Source organism: Podarcis erhardii (genome assembly GCF_964252035.2).
Source record: "Podarcis erhardii genome assembly, chromosome: 4".
In the NCBI taxonomy this organism is placed as follows: Eukaryota; Metazoa; Chordata; class Lepidosauria; order Squamata; family Lacertidae; genus Podarcis; species Podarcis erhardii.
In genome coordinates this window covers 36,357,216-36,376,639 of record NC_138508.1, presented here as the reverse complement: position 1 = coordinate 36,376,639, position 19,424 = coordinate 36,357,216, and the positions used below count along the sequence as shown (strand labels likewise).

The following is a 19,424-nucleotide window of genomic DNA, read 5'->3' as shown; positions in this document are numbered from 1 at the left end:
TGTGAAGCCAGGATGTTCTGCATGCAAAGCAGATGCTCTGTCACTAAAATATAGCCCTACACAAATGCATTTACCTTATGCTCTGTGAAGACCTGCTGATGAAACATGCTCTGTAGCAAAATCCAGCTTTTATGGGAAGTCATCCAGAGTGGCTGTGGCATGATGATGATGATGATGATGATGATGATGATGATGATGCTCAACAAAGGACTCATACAAGCATTGTTCTGACTTTTCTTCCAAATTATTTTATTAAACAATCATGTTTTACATGTCATCAGATCTAAACCCTGAAGTGCAAAAACATGTTTCTGAGGTATTAAGACTGGAGGAAACCATGCACATCATTGTTATGAAAGACCCAACTCTATAGCAGGTTGGATATCTTATGAACTTTATAGGCCATTTTAGAGGTCCAAAGTGAACTGATATGACAGGTTGTTGTTGTTTATTAACCGTATTTAGTCATGATATTCAAATAGCCCTGATAATTAACCACTTGTGTTAAGTTCACACAGAAAAAGACAGACAAAATTAACACAGGAAACTTGACAATACCCAAAAGGTACAATATGCAGCCATTCGACTTGCTCAGACTGCTAGCTTTTGAAAGATAAAATTAGCATCCAAACTACATCCCACTATACATTCTGCCATTATGTAGCCTCACTTATGATCAGTACCCCTTACATATTTTGGTGAGCTGCACAGAAATATCTAAGGTGCTACTCTAAATACCTGGTTATAGAAACAAAGTCACTTGGGTTCCGCTCATCCGAAGTTTACTAGATGAGCTAGAGGTGTGAGGAGACAATGTATGTTGATAGGATGCATAGCCTGTTCTTCTTTAAAAGGCTTCCTTTCCTAAGCAGTAGTTATCTCAAGGACAATTATATAATGTTGCTGAGAGGAAATGAAAAGAGAAAGGAATCCTTCAAATGGTTGACCTGAGGCAGAATCCACTTCATACAGTTAAAGGTAACAAGTCGCCCACAAGTAGCTTGATATCCAGGCCTGGTGTCAGGACCTGACATCTCACACAGCTGTTGGTAATGGAAAGGCCTACTGGTACTGGCACCTGCCCTGGGCCCTCAGCACAATGAACTACTACCTTAAATTTCCCAAACTGCCCACATCAATGCTGCATCAGGTTCTCTGGGGCATTGTGGAAAATGTAAAATGGTGGCTCATAGACACCTACCACAGCTGGAAGGGCACCAATATAGGAAGTGGCCCACAGGTTGCCTATTGTCAAGAGACCACTCATACCTGGATCTGGCCCTGCTGACAGCTGCCTCTAACTCAAGAGATGAGACAAATGAGCTTTGTCTTTATCTCTGGTTCCCTTCTCACCTGACGTGCATCATATCCAGAGTTCTGATTTCTGCAGCAGGTGTAGAAGGAAACAGATGATCTAACTGGGGAGCTAGCAGAAGCCCAATTGCCACCTGAACCACTTTTTTCAGTGGTAATTTTAAGGATGCAGTAGGGTGCCACTTAATGAAGACACAAATAGCCCTAGACCAGCCTGGGTTCTCTAGATGCTTTATGCCAGCATGATCAATGGTCAGGGCAGGGGTGATGGGAGTTGTAAGAGGAAAATAGAATGTGTGTGTGTGTGTCCCCCATTGCGGAAGGCTACCCTAAACTGTCACCACTATCATAAATATACTAGTCCTTCTGTGAAAGACCATTTGAATGTCTGCATTCACTGTGGAGTTCTGGGATCTTCAAGAAAGAGGCATTAATGAGTCATTCAGGCTAGCTAAATAGGTCATTTTCCCAAGGCAATAAACAGACTTCAAAGTTCACAGTTTCTAGACTCTATGGATTTGTTCCACTTTTCCTAAGGAACAAATCCTCTACAGACCGTAAAAAAATGATCTTGTATACAGAGAAATTGTGCAGTAAAGATCATGCAGAGACGGCAATCCAAAATGTACTTTTTCCTAAGTACAGTTAGGATTGCAGCCTCTTGTGTTTTCCATGCATACAAAATGTAAAATTACTTTTATATAATCATAGTTAGGATCAGAATGGAACTGTCCCTGAAGTCTCAAAAACTTTTGAAGACACTGGGTATTATTTGCTTTCTTTTCCTTTAGTGGTCGTAAGTTCAGGACAACCCTTCCTGTATATTCCATTCCTAAAAGAGGTTACTGAAGTCCTAGACAGAAGGTCCTCTTCATCCCAGACAGAGAATTAGAATTAAGAAGAAAAAAACAAAACAAACTATTTACTGAATCTAGATAAGGTCCGTTAAGCATTGAATAACTGGGTACCTTCCAGTCTAAAGCATTCTTTTAATTATTATTATCCTCGTCATCATTTTTAAAGGCATGTAGTGTTTTTTTTCCTTAGGGTTCCTATGACTGATTTTTAAAATTATTTTAAGAGTTAGAAACACCTTTTCTAGAGATGTTTACATCTTTTGTGGACCAGAATTGAATTCTGATCCAGTATTCACACTAGGACTGGATTAATAAACAATGAAAAATCAAAAACATTTTGAAACAAGAATTTGAGTTTGCATAGAAATGCAATGATTATTCTGCGATTTAGGTTTCCATGTGAAAAATATGCAGGGGACAGAAATATTTATTGAGCAATGCTTTCATTGCAAGTGTATTTTCAGCACAGTGTCATTGTTTCACTAAATCACTGCTGCTGCTTCAGTATCATTATTTTCCTCTTGTTACTGCTACTTTCTCCCTCTTGGATTAGGTGATTCCAACAATCAGTTGTCATGTGGTGAACATGATGATGCTATGACTCTATAGAGTCCAATCAGATCTGGCTTGTTGCTGATGTCACTGAGGGCCAACAGTATCAATTCAGAGTGAGGGCAATGCATCCTGGATAATTTGCAAAGGTGATGGTAGCCACTAATGAACATGATGACATCATGATGGGATGTAGCCACCATGAGATGGAGTTGGCTATGAGATGACATCATTAAAGGTAAACAAATTCAATGCAAAGAGAGATCAACAGAGTGTAATGGAAATAAATAGATGAACGTTTTCAAAGCAATTGAAAACCCCAACTCCAGGGAACAAAACACCAAATCAGTAGGGTGCTTTTCAACACTGCCAAAAACATCCCACAAAACAATTAGCAGTTTCAATTCAGTCGTAAATTTGTGATATAAAACATTTTTGCATAGGCAAAATATAATTAAACACAAGTTAACCATGTGCCCATTGTGGCCATTTCTTTGTTCAATGGGATGGTACCCTGAAACAGAGCAGAATTCACCCCACTGCAGCACTTGGTCGCGTTTTCAAAGCAATTTAACTACTTACTATTTTAAATGGTTTGTAACTCCTTTTTGTAGCCCAGTCGGTAATGAAAACTATATTTCAAGTGCCAGATTTTGTACAGAAAAGTTTGGCATAAAACGTATAATGTAGAAAAACTGAAGAGAGAAAAAATAAAGGTTGTCCTTTTCAAAGGAGCTCATTAACTATGCATGTTTCATAGCGCTCATGTTTGTATAATTTGAATGCATTTGGGAAAGGTTTCTGCCTTGAGCAATTTTTAAACTTTACGATCCCACTTGGAGGTTTAAAAACGTTTGGATTATCAATAATCCCATTGGCAAAATGTCAAATAGCTTTGTCACGCGCATACACGAATGGAAAAAAGAACAATCATTACCTTTACTGCTTATTATCTATACAATAGCATTTATAAGGCTATAAGTAAGAATAGCTGGAACTTGAAAGCAGCAGAATGCCGCCTTGGTGACGCTTAAAAGGGAACACATTTCATGGCAATCCCACAGAGAAAATCCAAATGATTTGTTCCTTCTAGTTGAAAACTGGGTTTCGTACACCATTCAAAACTAGGCTACTGCTGGACCACTTTCTGTGGAGGAGGGTGAGGGAAAATATGAAAAAAATTGTGCTCATAATTCCTAAAATTACTACTCCTGAAATCAAAGCACTGGTGACTGAATTCAGCTGGAAAGCAGATCCATTTGGACTACCTACAAAGGAGTAAGAAATGAAAAGGGAGGTGTTTACAGGCACTGAAAATGATCCAACCAAAGATACTTAAATTCCCATTTATTCACACTTAAGTCCCATTGATTCCAGTGTGAGAGATAAGTGTGAGTCCACATATCCGCTCAAAAGTAAGCTCCACTATTTCAATGGGGCTTACACCTAGGAAAGTGTGAATGGGGCTGCAGCTTGCATACACACTATAACTTTAAAGCACATTCAAAACACATTGCTCCCCCAAAGAATTCTGGACACTGTAGTTTCTTAAGGGTTGCTGGGAATTTAAATATGAAGGGGTAAACTACATTGCCCAGAATTCTTTGAGTGAAATAACATTGTTTGAATGTGCTTTATGGTATAGTGTATACAGTGGTACCTCGGGTTAAGTACTTAATTCGTTCCGGAGGTCCATTCTTAACCTGAAACTGTTCTTAACCTGAAGCACTACTTTAGCTAATGGGGCCTCCTGCTGCTGCCGCGCTGCCGGAGCACGATTTCTGTTCTCATCCTGAAGCAAAGTTCTTAACTCAAGGTACTATTTCTGGGTTAGCGGAGTCTGTAACCTGAAGCATATGTAAGCTGAAGTGTATGTAACCCGAGGTACCACTGTATTACAATTAAGTGTTTTAAGTTTGTTGTTAGCTGCCCTGAGCCCGGTTTTCTGAACCAGGAAGGGTGGGTTATAAATAATATATATATATATATATTATTATTAGTGTAACATTAAAATACTCATTTAAAATAAAATAATAATAATAATAATAATAATAATAATAATTATTATTATTGTTTGCTCATATTGGTACAACTTACCAAGCTGTGAATTATTAGTTGGGGTCTCATCTGTACAAAAATATAAAAATAGATACGTTGTAAATTTAAGGATATTATTTGAACAGCATCTTTCTGCTCATACATAATCTAGGATACTTCAAACAACTTTTTTGAGATTATTAGTTTGTCACCATCAATTTGTTTGTTCAGATTAATCTTAGATCATTTGTTATAAGACAGGTGTGTATATTTACCTGGAAGTCCCATTGAATTTACTAGGACTTATAATCAGTGCTGTGCTGCATACTTTAAGGAGTGCTAAGAGATTATAAACAGTTGTTCACATTTGGGGTGGAGGGTACATGTGTTCCAAACATATAAACAGAATTTGACAGTTATAACTCAAACAAACTTTGCTTGCATCAGACAGCCTCTTGCACTGAGTGCCTGCTATGTCTGAGCCACTCATGAACAGTTGTTGTTTTTTAAAGGACTAATTATATGTAAATTTATATTGCAAAATTATAGATATCATACCCGTAATACATGTAAAAGAGTCAGGCTCATGCTGTACTCTATTTCTGCAGCATAATTTCATAAGGGCATGAATACTTGGGCTGTACACCAGATTTGGCTGAGGCCCAAGCCAAATTGAGCCCATATGAAGGGATCCAGGGCAAGATCAGTCAAGTGGGGATGAAATAGCCACAGGTTGGGTTGGATGGCTCTGAGGAATCTGGGGCTGTCAGGGATCGGGACATCAGGCAGAAAGGAGGTGCAGGCATTGGGCAGGAAAACCCACAAGAAAGGCAGAAGTCTATGTGACTGCTGGCTGCATATTCCCAGGTGAAGGTAGAAGCCCAATACCAACTGATTCTGCTTCCTGCTTAACACCCCACCCCACAGGATCGATGCTGAGCAGAGACAATGATGTTGTGGGGTGCAGAAAAGCCCTGCAGGAAAGCTGCTTGTGAAGTAGCACCATATAGGATCGGTGCCTCCATGCAACAGCTGTTGAGCAGAGGCATCAATCCTGCATGGCGCAGGGTGCTCACAAATATGCCTTCCCCATAGAGAAGCCACTTAGGAAGGAGCGTCCTGCAAAACAGACCCTCTTGGTCGGTTTAATTAGTTGGGTTTTTAAAAACTAATTAAACTAATTTGGATCCAAAACTAATTTGGCACTGGATCCAGGATAGGGCAGTTGATCCAGAGCAAGCTGACCTTATTGGGGGTGGCTCTGAATCAGAGGCACTGAATGGCTTGGGCAGCCCTAATGAATACCCACATATTTTTATGCAGTTATATGCATTGTTGCAAGCATCTGCATACATGCTAGTTACTTCAAGTGTGCAATATTATATGTATAATGATGCATACAAATAAACAAGAATTCTTTGCATTTTGAGCAGAACTAGGAAAACTGTCAAGATTAAGTAGCAGGACCAAAATTATGAGTAGGACTTAATTAGATGTCACTCACGGAAAATTATCCTTAAACAGGAAAATGGTTGTTTTTGAAATCATGCAATGATATGATCACGCCTACCAGTTCTAGTAATGATGGGGCCAGCAGAGATTACAGCACTTCCAGAAGTACTCTGAGGGCTCCAAGTGGTTTTCTTTGCTGCATCTCTTTTTTTCCTGTTACTGCAGATCTGGAGGGGCAATGAAAACAATCATGATTTCAGTGGACAGAGAAGAACATTCCTTCTGTATCAAACATTTTAAAAACAAGCTCTTTTTGATTGTACAGTTGTACCTTGGAAGTCGAACGGAGTCTGTTCCAGAAGTCGTTTCGACTTCCAAAATGTTCAGAAACCAAAGCACGGCTTCTGATTGGCTGCAGGAAGCTCCTGCAGCCAATCAGAAGCCGCAGAAGCCCCGTTGGACATTCAAGTTCCAAAGAACGTTTGCAAACCGGAAGACTCACTTCCAGGTTTGTGGCGTTCGGGAGCCAAAACGTTCGAGTTGCAAGGCTTTCGGGATCCAAGGTACGACTGTATTGGAAAAGAAACTATGTACTTATTAACTTTGTTGTGTGCAATCTTTTGTTACAACTCCTGAAAGAGAGTGCAGTCTTGTCCATGCCTCTTTGTTTCCTTATATATTCAGGACTAGTTTTGAGAACATAGATCAGGCCAATGACCCATCTAGATGGATGTCCTGCTCTCACAGCGGCTTACAGGAAGCCCAGAAGCAGAACCTAAGCACAATAGCACTCACCCTTCCTGTGGGTTCCAGCATCTGGTATGCAAAAAGTTACCATCTCCAACAGTGGAAATATAATATCTAGAATACAGTGGTGCCTCGCAAGACGAAAAGAATCCGTTCCGCGAGTCTCTTCGTCTTGCGGTTTTTTCGTCTTGCGAAGCAACCCTATTAGCGGCTTAGCAGATTAGCGCTATTAGCGGCTTAGCGGCTATTAGCGGCAAAGCGGCAAAGTGGCTAAGCGGCTATTAGCGGCTTAGAAAAAGGGGGGGAAGCGAAAAAATCGCAAGACTCGCAAGACATTTTCGTCTTGCGAAGCAAACCCATAGAGAAATTCGCCTTGTGAAGCGCCTCGAAAAACGGAAAACCCTTTCGTCTAGTGGGTTTTTCGTCTTGCGAGGCATTCGTCTTGCGGGGCACCACTGTACTATGGCTTGGCCCCAGCATTGCCCTTCTGCAAACACAGGTGCTTTGAACCTGTTCTCCCTGAGGACTCCTGTGCCAGCTTCAATGCTTTTCTGTTCCCCAAACCACAGGAGGTTTTCATAGGGTGTCAGAATAGCACAGGGGACAAATGGGAATCAATCAAGCAGTTCCACTTACTGATCTCTGGATAAACTCAGTGTGTTGTAATGGTTAGAGTGTCAGACTAAGATCTGGGAGGCCAAGATTTGAATCCCCACTCAGCCATGAAGCTCACTGGGTGACCTTGAGCCTCTTAAATGTGGAGGGGGGGACGTCGGTTTGGTGGGGGGTGGCAGGAAATAAATACAATGAAATAAGTAAAATAAATGGGTATGACATTTGGTGTTATTCATCAGGTTCTTGTATGTAATTTCTGCATCCCCCTCATCAGTAGATCTTGTTCTAGATAAAAGCTCTGCTCATTACAAGCTTGGTGGGAAAGTGAACTTGTCCTTTACTATGATTCCCTCTACATATTCCCTGCATTATAATTTCAGCTGTTACATGATTGCTTGACAATGTGAACCTGATCATTCATAACAAATCTGCCCTTTCTGCCATACATTGGCAGTGAAGGGACTGCCATAGCATGGTAAGTTAACTACTGCTTGAGCTGATTATATCCCAGCCTCCATATTTAAAACACATCTCTAAGAGCCAATTGCTTAAATATGTTATGGATGACAGTCAATGGCTCGTTTTGTTTTAATCACTTGTCTATACACTGTGCAAAACATTCCAAGTTTTGTTCCAATTGCAGCATTACCAAAAGACTCCAAAACCTACAGGAGCAAGAAAGGGGCAATCATCAGCTCTGCACAGCTTTGTCACACAATGGAGAAAAACTGTGGACATTTTCTGGTTCTTGTGCTTCACGAAGCGGAACACCTCGAAAGAAAACCGGCCCATTTGACTCCTGCCATTTTCAATGATAGTTGTCTGAGGGTCCTTGTCACAGCTGGAGGAAAAGAATGAAACGGGAGTGATGTTTTCTGGTTCCCAGGAGGTTAGAGTCTCAAAGAAAAACACTAAAGCATCCTGACTACTACTAGATGGTGGGGAAATGGTGTTAGAAACCTTTGGTTTCATGGGTCTAAGGGCCCATGATGTGCAGCCTCCAGAACAGGTCTGGTTCTGGCCAGTGCTTGCATAGATCACCTGGAACCCATGTACAACTCCTAGAGCTTTGTGATGGAAGAAAAATATTAATGAACTAAACATAAATTAAATACATTGGCTCAACTTTTGAATACCGTAATTTTTAAATTACATTTGCAGCCCATTTCTTGATTGTAATGTACAGTTGACACATGCTTTATCCTTGTCATGTTAGTCCATTCGCTTTTGTACTGTCCCTCATACTTAGCTCGAAAGAAGATCTGTTCAATTACTCATCCTCATCTTATCATTAGCTCCTACTGATCTGTTTACATGCAAAGCATGGTGCAGAAGTTAGACTGCCAGGCTGCATTCCCATGGCAGTTTATTCCATTTTCATGTCTTGTCCCTAACTGTTAAGTTCTGCATTATATTTGAGCTTTCACACAACATAAAAGCCACTTCTGGAACATTAGTGGAGTATAGTGTAAGCTTAGCGCACATTTCATTGTTATTTGCTTCCAGGAAAAAACTGTTTGCAAATACAGTGGTACCTCCATTTGTGGACGGGATCCATTCTGGAGGTCTGATCAGATCCCCAGGTTTCCGCAACCTGAGGACCGCTTCTGCTCATGTGCGTGTGGCGAAACCCGATAAAATACTTCTGGGTTTGCCGCATGCACATCCCAAAGTTTATGTAACCAGAGGGTAAACAGAGGTATGACTGTAGTGTGGAAATGAGGGCCAAACTTGTGCTATATTCCTCTATAGTTCCACAGAATTGGATAGAACAGCCCAACATATGAATGTGAGTTAAATATCATTCACTGCCAGGCTAGGTGGATCGCCATTATAGTAAATGCTTTTTAAAACTATCACATCATATATACGTGATATATATATCACTGATGACATATGAGGCACCCTACTGTAGCTTGGTCAACAGTATCACACGACTGATCACCAAACTACTCCAGAGTGCCCTGCCAGGGTAGTTTGATCATTTGTGTAGTCTCCTATAAACAAACTTAGGGATATATATTTAGTGTGCATATATTGAAACAAGCATGTAGGGTAGAATAGACTCAGTTGATACCTGCTAATGATAGTCATTATTTACATGAATATTTATGCACTTATTTCTTAGGTTTCAGTTCTTCTTATAGGGTTTCTTGTGACGTGAGCCAATATTTATTTCACCACTACAGTAACATTATACATGTTTTATATATAAAAACAAACTTTGAAAATAATTAATACATTTTATATTAATCTTTTTTAACAGTGTAGTGTGGTAGAGAAACACTATATTTGGAAGAAGAAAATCTACCTAAAGAAGAGATCATATCGCAGATCATCATTTGGATTTCCAGATGGAGTAGTATAGCAGTAGTCCATCAAAACATTCCATCTGTGCAATGAAAGATAATTAACCGCTAAGCATTTCTTGAGATTCAGCATATACATATATATATATATATACATGCATTGAAAGTGCTGGCTGATAATGTGGCACCATCTTCCATTATGATTCAAAAGATGAGCAATACCCTGGTGCCTTAACTGCAACAAATCACTGAACAATGAGTACAATATAGCTAATGTGAAGCTATAGGCTCACCTAGGAATTGGTGCAGCTATTAAAGTCATGAAGTTATGAAGTGGTACTGATTTGCTATCATTTCATTGGCTACTTCAGACTTCATGAGATCATTTAGCCAGAAACCACATTTGCCTCTTTTATAATTTGAGGCTGCTATATCTTGTGCTCAAGGAAAGATAAAATAACTTTTTACTGAGTGTAACTACCACTGAGATTCTGCAACTTAGCTGGAACATTCAGCAAGCCCTACCTGCAGGGAACAAGGCAGAGGGCATTCTCAGTCGTGGGACCCGCCCTGTGGAACGCCCTCCCATCAGATGTCAAAGAAATAAACAACTATCTGACTTTTAGAAGACATCTGAAGGCAACCCTGTTTAGGGAAGTTTTTAATGTTGGATGTTTTATCATGTTTTAAATATTCTATTGGGAGCTGCCCAGAGAGGCTGGCAAAACCCAGCCAGATGGGCAGGCTATACATAAATTGTTGTTGTTGCTGCTGCTGCTGCTGCTGTTGTTACTCTCTAGGCATTATATTTGGAGAAATTGTTTGCAGAATGTATTTATTTGTTAAAACTGCAAAAAAAAATGCATTTTTAGGAAGACGAAGAAGAGTTTGGATTTGATATCCACTTTATCACTACCTGAAGGAGTCTCAAAGCGGCTAACATTCTCCTTTCCCTTCCTCCCCCACAACAAACACTCTTTGAGGTGAGTGGGGCTGAGAGACTTCAGAGAAGTGTGACTAGCCCAAGGTCTCCATGCAGCTTCATGTGGAGGAGTGGGAAATCAAACCAGATTACGGATTATCATGGTGGATTATCATGGTGATTTTTTAAAAAACAACAAATTTCTGTGAAAATGAGGAGAGATGAATTTAAGATTGGAAAAATGAGAAAATGAGAGGAACCAAAATGGACAGATAAGTCCATCTGTATCTGAAACCCTGGGGTTCTGCTGCCAGATAGAAAAGACAACACCAAGAGAGATGGTCTAGAGATGGTCTAGAGATGTAAGACAGCACCATATATCCATGCCTCCTTGTATCCCAGGGAGCAGAAGCAGCTTGCAAGCTAGGACAGAGCTGCTAGGCTAGCTTCCCAGAAGTAGCTTCCTGTTGCTTGTTTTGTGGGAGAGGAGGAAGAGAGTGAGGTGGCAAGGAGGCTGGCTCGGTACAAGCACACTACCAGGAGTGCTTTTGCACTGCAGCACCCTCTCCACTGCTTTACCTCTCCTAAGGTAAAGGTGTAAGGGGCCGGGTGGCACTGTGGTCTAAACCACTGAGCCTCTTGAGCTTCTGATCAGAAGGTCGGTGGTTCGAATTCCCGTGACAGGGTGAGCTCCTGTTGTTCTGTCCCAGCTTCTGGCAACCTAGCAGTTCAAACGCACACCAGTGCAAGTAAATAAATAGGTACCACTGCGGCCAGAAAATAAATGGTGTTTCCGTGCGCTCTGGCTTCCATCATGGTCTTCCATGTGCCAAAAGTTGTTTAGTCATGCTGGGCACATGACCTGGAAAGCTATCTGAGGACAAACGCCAGGTCCCTCAGCCTGAAAAGCGAGATGAGCGCCATACCCCATAGTCGCCTTTGACTGGACTTAACCGTCTAAGGGTCCTTTATCTTTTTTTAAACCATTTACCTCTCCTAAGCAACAGTGACTCACCTGCCAGGAAGCTGATGCATTGGCTTCACCCCACATGAAGAGTTACTTCTGCCAAGGAGCTTGTGTTTCTAGGACCACAGATTTTGTTGTGGGGGGTGGGAGCGGGAGAAATATATCATTTACCATACCTGCCATCGAGGTTTGTTGCTCTTACAGCTGCAAAAACTTTTGTTTTCAATGGTAACCCTGTACTGGGGATAATCAGCTGCTCTCTGTAGGTGGAGTCCTGGAAAAGCAAACAGTTCTAATCACACACCAACAATATGACCCTATATAACATAGAAGTGATTGCAGTCAGCTGGTGAGGCTACCAAACTCAAGATTTAGTCTCAGGTATGTGTGTAGAACATTTCTCACTGAAAGGATCAGGTAACAATGGAACAGTTTGCAATCCTCTTTGAAAGCATTGCTTCCAGGCAGATATCCTTAAATCCTCATTGCGTTATTGGATATTGGTAGCAAACACAGGTCTGGTAACCCAGGCTATCACTTCTCACTTCCATAGTCACGAAAAAGGGACCAATTAGCAGGAAGACAGTTGTAACAGAAGGAGTAGCACCAGTAGTAGTAAATTTACTTCCTATTCTTTACCAGCGGGCCCTAGGGCAGGTTACAACAGTTTAAGATTTGGAATTAAGATCAGTTAAAACAGGTTACAGTCACAGGAATAGGGTGAAGAGTACTTAATCCATCCTTCCCTTCTATCACTTTCCTCCCCAAAACTTTTTTCTCTACTTTTCCTTTCTTTTCCCCACTTGAGAAAGGAAACACAGATCTGGAAACAATGTGTCTCAAGGAGGTGTACTGGGCAACAGAGTGAAACAGTAGGCAGGAAAAAGCTGAACAACCCTGTCTTCCCACAGCTCTTCTGCCCTCTTTGCAGTAGAGAAGTGGAAACCTAGATTTGCTAACTGATTGCTTAGTTTAGGAAACCTAGATTTGCTAACTGATTGCTTAGCTTAGTTTTGCCACTGATTGCTTAGTTTAGCCCTGATACATCAGAAACGATCTCCTTCCTTGGGATCATTTAAATAATGAGTGGGACTTGTGCATGAGAATGGCTTCACCTTTCATTGCTTCACTTTATGTATCGAGAACCACATAAAAGTGGATCAGCACTCAGACATAATTCAACATGACCAAATGCACTTAGAGTGAACTGTGTTTAATAATGCTGTAGATTACAGGAGGCAAAGGATGTCAGTATATATCGAGATCATATCTAGTGGAAAGATATGTGGCAACAGCAAGCCGTGCCAGACAATTTGCAAAGAAACTAAATCAAATACTAGCCATGATATGTGAATAGAAAAACAAAATCATTAAATGTGTCATATAGAATCTATAAACCAAGTGGTGGAACACATTAACATGGAAATAATCCCTCTATCCAATTTAGCAGCATTTTGTAAAAAATAAAATCTGCCAAAGAGTTCTACTTAATATTAGAATGATGACGCTACAATCTTTCAGCTGGTAGTAGTAAATTTAATCCTATTATCCCCTCTTTTGCAGCTATCCAAAATAATTTCCCCAGAACCCACTGCCATTGCCATTAGTTAGGATTCAAGAGGAAGCCTAAGATAATTAGATACCACAATCCCATTCATAAGCACACAGTTATTAAACTTATAGTGAAACACTATACACAGAAGTAATAACTGCTAAGTCCAGAGATATATACTACCAAGTAAAGGGGCATAGCGATGGTGGGCAGCCTGTAACCTTCCAGATGTTGCTGGAAGTCAACTCCCATCAATCCCCACCCAACATCACTAACAGTCACAGTTTGTGTACCTTAAGAAATCAAGTTGGTTGGAAAACAAGCCCACTCACAAACGACTCCAATGTGCATGCACACAAAAGCTGATACCCAGAACAAACTTAGTTGGTCTCTAAGGTGCTACTGGACAATTTTTTAGTTTTTTAATTTATTTCAACTGTGTCAGACCAACACAGCTACCTACCTGAATCCAATGGAACTATCACTGCAATCCTATGCACAAGTACCTGAGAACAGGTCTCACTGAGTCTCTTTGTTAATGTGCCTAGAATTGCAACTCAAGATTGCAGTCCTAGACACCAATGGTGGTCCTTCAGATGCTTTGGGCTCCTGTTCCCATCATCCCTTGTCATCAGCCATCTGACTGAGGCTGAAGGGCGTTGGAGTCTAACAGCATCTATAGGGTCAGACACAAGTTCCTCAGTCATGGCCTAAGCTAAGGCAACAATGAGGTCTTGGTTTTGCATGGCGTCCTTTGTACTCTACTAGAAATTGAATATAGCCCTTTAGTCAAATCTGTGATGTGAACCTTAATTGCACTGCCTGCAGTTTCCTTCTGCCTCCAAGGGCCAAAATATCACCTTATTATTTCCTCCTAGTAGAGTTTTTCTGCCTTTGCTTTATTTTCTGTATGTGTAATTCAGATTTTGATCACATTCTGTTTTATAAAAATGGTCAAATGTTAATTAAAGTACATATATAATAATGGCACTTGCATTATTAATTTACACCACTAATGATTTGTTAGCAAAAAGAAAGTTTTGGATAATGAAGTGAATTAAACAACAGTTTTAGCATTTCTTCCTCAGACTGCTCTCTTCTTCTAGAAGTATTTAAGTCACCCTCTGGTAATGGTGAAGAATTGAACCTCAATTCATTATGCACACACAGCACAGTTTGACTTGAGTATATTAAATTTTAAATGTATGGAAATGAATATGTTTCATATTCATGCTTAATTAACCGCTGTCCTCACAGAGCAAGGTCTTGACCCTAACAAAACCCTTACTCGTGAGCATATCATGTTCACCAAGAAATCTCAATAAAGCCAATGGCAAACTTAATGCAGATGTATGAATTCAGTGGAAATCCCAGCAGGAAGAAAAACAATTCACCCACTCATCCAGAGCTGTAACTTTAAGCTTGAACAACCCCCATATAAATTAAAAAAATAAGCCCAATTCAGGTATCCTAATCCATAACGCAGGACCAGTTCAAGACCTTCTGCTACCTGACACAAATGACAAGATGGCTCCCTCTCTTTTCCACATGCAAAAGCCAACTAAACTGGAAGTTGAGTCTTATTTCAATACTTCCATTGCATCTGAGAGCAACAAGCTAATGCTGAGGGGCAGAACAGGCCACATGGTACATAACACTCTGTCATCCAACAAAAGGTTATGGCCGGCAGGCCCAGCCCACTGATGGGACAAGGTGAGGCACCTGCCTTAAGCAGCAGAAATCCAAGAAGATATTGTGGGAACTCACCGGAAGCCAGTGCCACTGCCAGCGCTTCACGGGCAACACCATGCAACACAGGTAAGAGAGCTGCAGGCAGCAGTGGGGGAGGGGAGCAGCACATTCCCATTTCACCTCAAGCAGCAAAAGGGGACGCACTGCTCCTGGGCCAGGGGGCTCAGGAAGAACATTCAGGGAGTTGTCCCTGGTGTATCCCAGAAGTTGCCACCTAAAGTGGTTGCCTCACTCTGCCTAATGGAAGGAATGTCCCCATCCTACTGTGATGAAGGAAAGGCAAACAAGCTCCATTTCCCATTGCTGGCTCCTTCAAGATTCAAAATCGTGCAGGAACCTACATGAGTAAAGAAAGCTGCTCACTACAGAAGTTATCCCACCAAATGTGATTCTAATCATGTGGGAGATTAGAACAACTGCACAGGGCTACTGTTGTCTTAAACTGAAATTGGGATCCTAGCTTACAAATAAAATCCAGTAGCTTAATATTCAGTATTTCATCTTGAAACATATTCATGTTGATCCACGACGATTCATGCTGTGATATCTTAGATATCGATTAAACAATTATTTTACTCATGCACATGGAGTTCTATCCTTGCTCTCTGTGTGGTGATTCTGTAGGTTCTCAGTATGGTTCAGTTTGAGCTGAAGAAAAGATAGTTCTGCTGAGCATCCATTGGCTGCTACCCATGGCATCACTAAAAACCACATGCATTCTCGGCAGCAATTTTGCAAAAATAATTAAAAAATCTTGTGGTTTTATTTTAAGTGAAGGTAGTAGAATACATATGTAGTTCTTTGAAGGGTAACAGCCCACCAGAGGTACAAGACATGGGGCAACAGCAAGACTGATGGCTAACACACCTCTTTGACACAGGCAGTAACTCAGCAATCCAGCATTCACTTGTTGGAACATATTTCTATAACAAAATGATGCAAAGCTGGCTTCACACCATGGATCAAGATGCTCCTATGACTATCCTTAGACTGCTTTTAGAAATCACTCCAAGATATTATTTGCAGGATCAATGCACAGGATGACTTACAAAAGCAAAATTGTAAAAAATGGAGTGTTTATTGGGCAAGATTGGAATGTTGATTGGCCCCATATGACGTATTCTCATGTGTTCTAAGAAGAACATTTTAACTGAACTTTCTGAAGCAAAATCCCCTATACCCTAAATAAAAGATTTTTTGTTCCTAAAGTTTTAAGAAACTTTCTACTTTCTTACAAAAAAACCTCAGTATTTTAAAAAATTGAAGTAATATCATCTCCAGTCTAACATATCTCTGAACTGTCAGACAGCAAAACTTACTTGCAAACAGGAAATTCATTTAAACGCAATTGGAAATATTCTGCTATGATATTTATAGCACATTCATTACAACCCAAGTTGAAAGCACAGACTTTTAAATCATCTGCATGAATTATAACCCAGGTCCATGATGACATGAATAATAATCCAAAAAAATGGATTTGTAATTTACTAAAATGCTGCCTGAGAAATGGAAAGCTGATTTTTAAATCAGACATTTGAATGGATGAATAAAATTTCTAATCAACACAAAAATAACAGTTGGAAGATTAGTGTTGCTGTTATAAATAAAAGCCAGTAAAAGTCTTTTAAATTTCCTTTCCAATGTCCCTGTTTATGCAATACAAGTTTACACAATTACATATATTCAAATCTGATTATCATGCTAATAAGAAGAGAGAGAAAATCAGCAGTCATGAGGAAGTACTTAAAATTTTAGCCCACCCACTGTCCAAAAGAACCACAAAGAAATAGCATTAGCATCGGTCTATTGACATTGCTTACATCTTCCACAACAGTAGTTGTTGGTTATATTTTACACCATACCAATGACTTAGACACAGTTTGGGTGACCAGAATAAGTCCTTTCTTGTGGAGTGGAAGGTACCAGAACAGGTGTGTGTGTGGACCAGCCTGGTTCCACTCCTGGCACAAGGCACCAGTTGAACTATTCTTGTTAGAGCATGTGTGAACATTTGTTAAAGGCAATTGTCTAACAAAGGGTCCTCCCTCCCCCTGTTGTTTCCCGTTGTCTATTTAAAAATGTAGGCTCCTTCAGAGCACGGACTTGCCAATTTTGCTGTGTAACTCTCTAAGGCTGCAGTCCCTTGCAGACTTTTCAGGCATCAAGCCTCTTTGCACTCATTGGGAGCTACTGCTGAGTAAACATGCACAGGATTATGATATAAGGTGCCACATACACTGATGATGTTATGTGACTAATAAAATCATTATTAAAAATTATAATTAACTTTTAAAGTTACAATTTTCACTGCTAGATTTGCTCTTGCAGGCCAGGGATGCAGTCAGACTAGATGAGCTGAATTTAGTTCCCACTAAGATCCATGGTGGTGGACACAGGTGGCACTGTGGGTTAAACCACAGAGCCTAGGGCTTGCTGATCAGAAGGTTGGCGGTTCAAATCCCCGTGATGGGGTGAGCTCCCATTGCTCGGTCCTGCTCCTGCCAACCTAGCAGTTCAAAAGCACGTCAAAGTGCAAGTAGATAAATAGGTACCGCTCCAGCGGGAAGGTAAACGGTGTTTCCGTGTGCTGCTCTGGTTCGCCAGAAGCAGCTTAGTCATGCTGGCCACATGACCCAGAAGCTGTACGCCGGCTCCCTCGGCCTATAGAGCGAGATGAGCGCTGCAACGCCAGAGTCGGCCATGACTGGACCTAATGGTCAGGGGTCCCTTTACCTTTACCTTTAAAGATCCATGGTGATTAAGCTTTCATTTCAAAGGGACCCAAATGCAATTATCTTAGGCTGGATCTAACATGTGATTTCTGATATTTCCAATTTAAGGCTGTGAGCGCCATTGCATAAATAGCCAAAATGGTACCACCCATACCCAAGTGGAAGGCTAGGCAGCTGTGGGAGAACCCCAAGATTTCAAGAAGTGCTGGTGGAGGAACCGAATCTGACAACTCCAAAGAGCCACAGGAGAACTGAATATGCTTAGTGGGCATTCTGACTATTTTGGATGGGCTGGAAATGCAGAGGGAGAGAGAATGAAATAGAGGGGCTGGTCCCACTTATAACATTCTATAAGTCAGTCATGGTAGGTGCATTAGCAGATGGTGTAGCTGGCTTTTATAGCCAGAGAGCAGACCAAATGAAATAAGTTTTCCCTCTGGTCCACTCACTAAACCGCACTCCCAAGCTTGCCCACGATTGGCTGCAACTGTGGGCAAGTCCCAGGAGTCAGCGCCACCAGCAGAGAAGGAAGTGATGTTCACCCCTAGAAGATTGCCCCACTGCCGCAGCCGCCACTCCCCTCCGGCCGGCAGGTGAGCAGCCATTGCTTTATTTAAGAAACTTCTGCTTTTTAATACTTACATTGTAGAGGAGCAAATTCAAAGTGCTAATAAATGTGCCATTGTTCTCTCTTACAGATATAGCAGCTGATGATCTAGAACAGATTTAGAAAGCAAAGTATTATTGATGGAATCATCTATTTCTTATTTTTGCAATTCCATATTTCACTATTAAATCAGGTTTTGGAATTCACCACCAAGAGTATTTTCCCCCCATCTTGTGTTTTTAAATTGCTACAAATCGGAATTTATAGTGGAAGCCCTGTCAGAGCTTTGAAACAATGGGCATTGCTGAAACAATGGATCAGGCAAATAATTAGCTAAGAAGCAAATTGATAGGGGAAAATAACTTCTTGTGATATACAGTACATAGAAATAGCATTTGCTTGTGTTACATATACTAATATATTGCTGTGCAAAAAGAATTGAAAGTAAATATTTCTTTGCTTATGTACAACTACTACTCTATCTTTAAGAGGAATTGTAGAAGAACTTTCATCATGAAAGCTAACACTAAAACACAGACTTCAGTGCTGTGCTAATTCTATAGCAAACCAAATCCCTGGAATACTTTCCTTCTTGTCATTATTTTCCTTCTCTCTATCCTCTTCCTTTCCTCTTCTCAAATTGGATGTCGCTTCTAATTATGGAGGGGGAAATGACCAGAATCCATGCATTTCATCAGAAATCTGATATGTTCACAGGGCATATCGACCATGCAAAGCTCCAGCCAGCTACTTAATGACAATAAATACAAAGGCTTCCTGATACACAGAACAATCACTTCTTGCAATATCATGCTCATACTTACGAAGCAAGTTGTGTATTATTGACCAGATATTCCAAGGGATAGCTGCAACTAAATTTATACAGAAGTCCTGGTAAATAGCTGATGATTGTGGGTGGATCTGGGGTGTCTATGTATCCTGAAACATTGCCTATCTGGACTGTTGATACATTGCCATAGGCATTAATTCCTGGAACTGAGGTTAC

At 40.7% G+C, this 19,424-nt stretch overlaps 1 protein-coding gene across 1 annotated transcript in view; it reads right to left on the bottom strand.

Moving 5' to 3' along the window:
• Positions 1-1,002: 1,002 nt before the first annotated feature.
• Positions 1,003-19,424, bottom strand: part of ZPLD1 (zona pellucida like domain containing 1) — a 35,666-nt gene continuing 17,244 nt past the window's right edge. The window contains exons 4-11 of the mRNA XM_081859777.1: positions 19,243-19,424; positions 18,454-18,526; positions 11,949-12,046; positions 9,886-9,966; positions 8,244-8,415; positions 6,331-6,439; positions 4,821-4,850; positions 1,003-3,991 (exon numbers count right to left, since the gene is read on the bottom strand). Coding sequence (XP_081715903.1) covers positions 3,813-3,991; positions 4,821-4,850; positions 6,331-6,439; positions 8,244-8,415; positions 9,886-9,966; positions 11,949-12,046; positions 18,454-18,526; positions 19,243-19,424 — 924 coding nt within the window. The 3' untranslated portion in view covers positions 1,003-3,812. The remainder of the gene's footprint in view (positions 3,992-4,820; positions 4,851-6,330; positions 6,440-8,243; positions 8,416-9,885; positions 9,967-11,948; positions 12,047-18,453; positions 18,527-19,242) is intronic.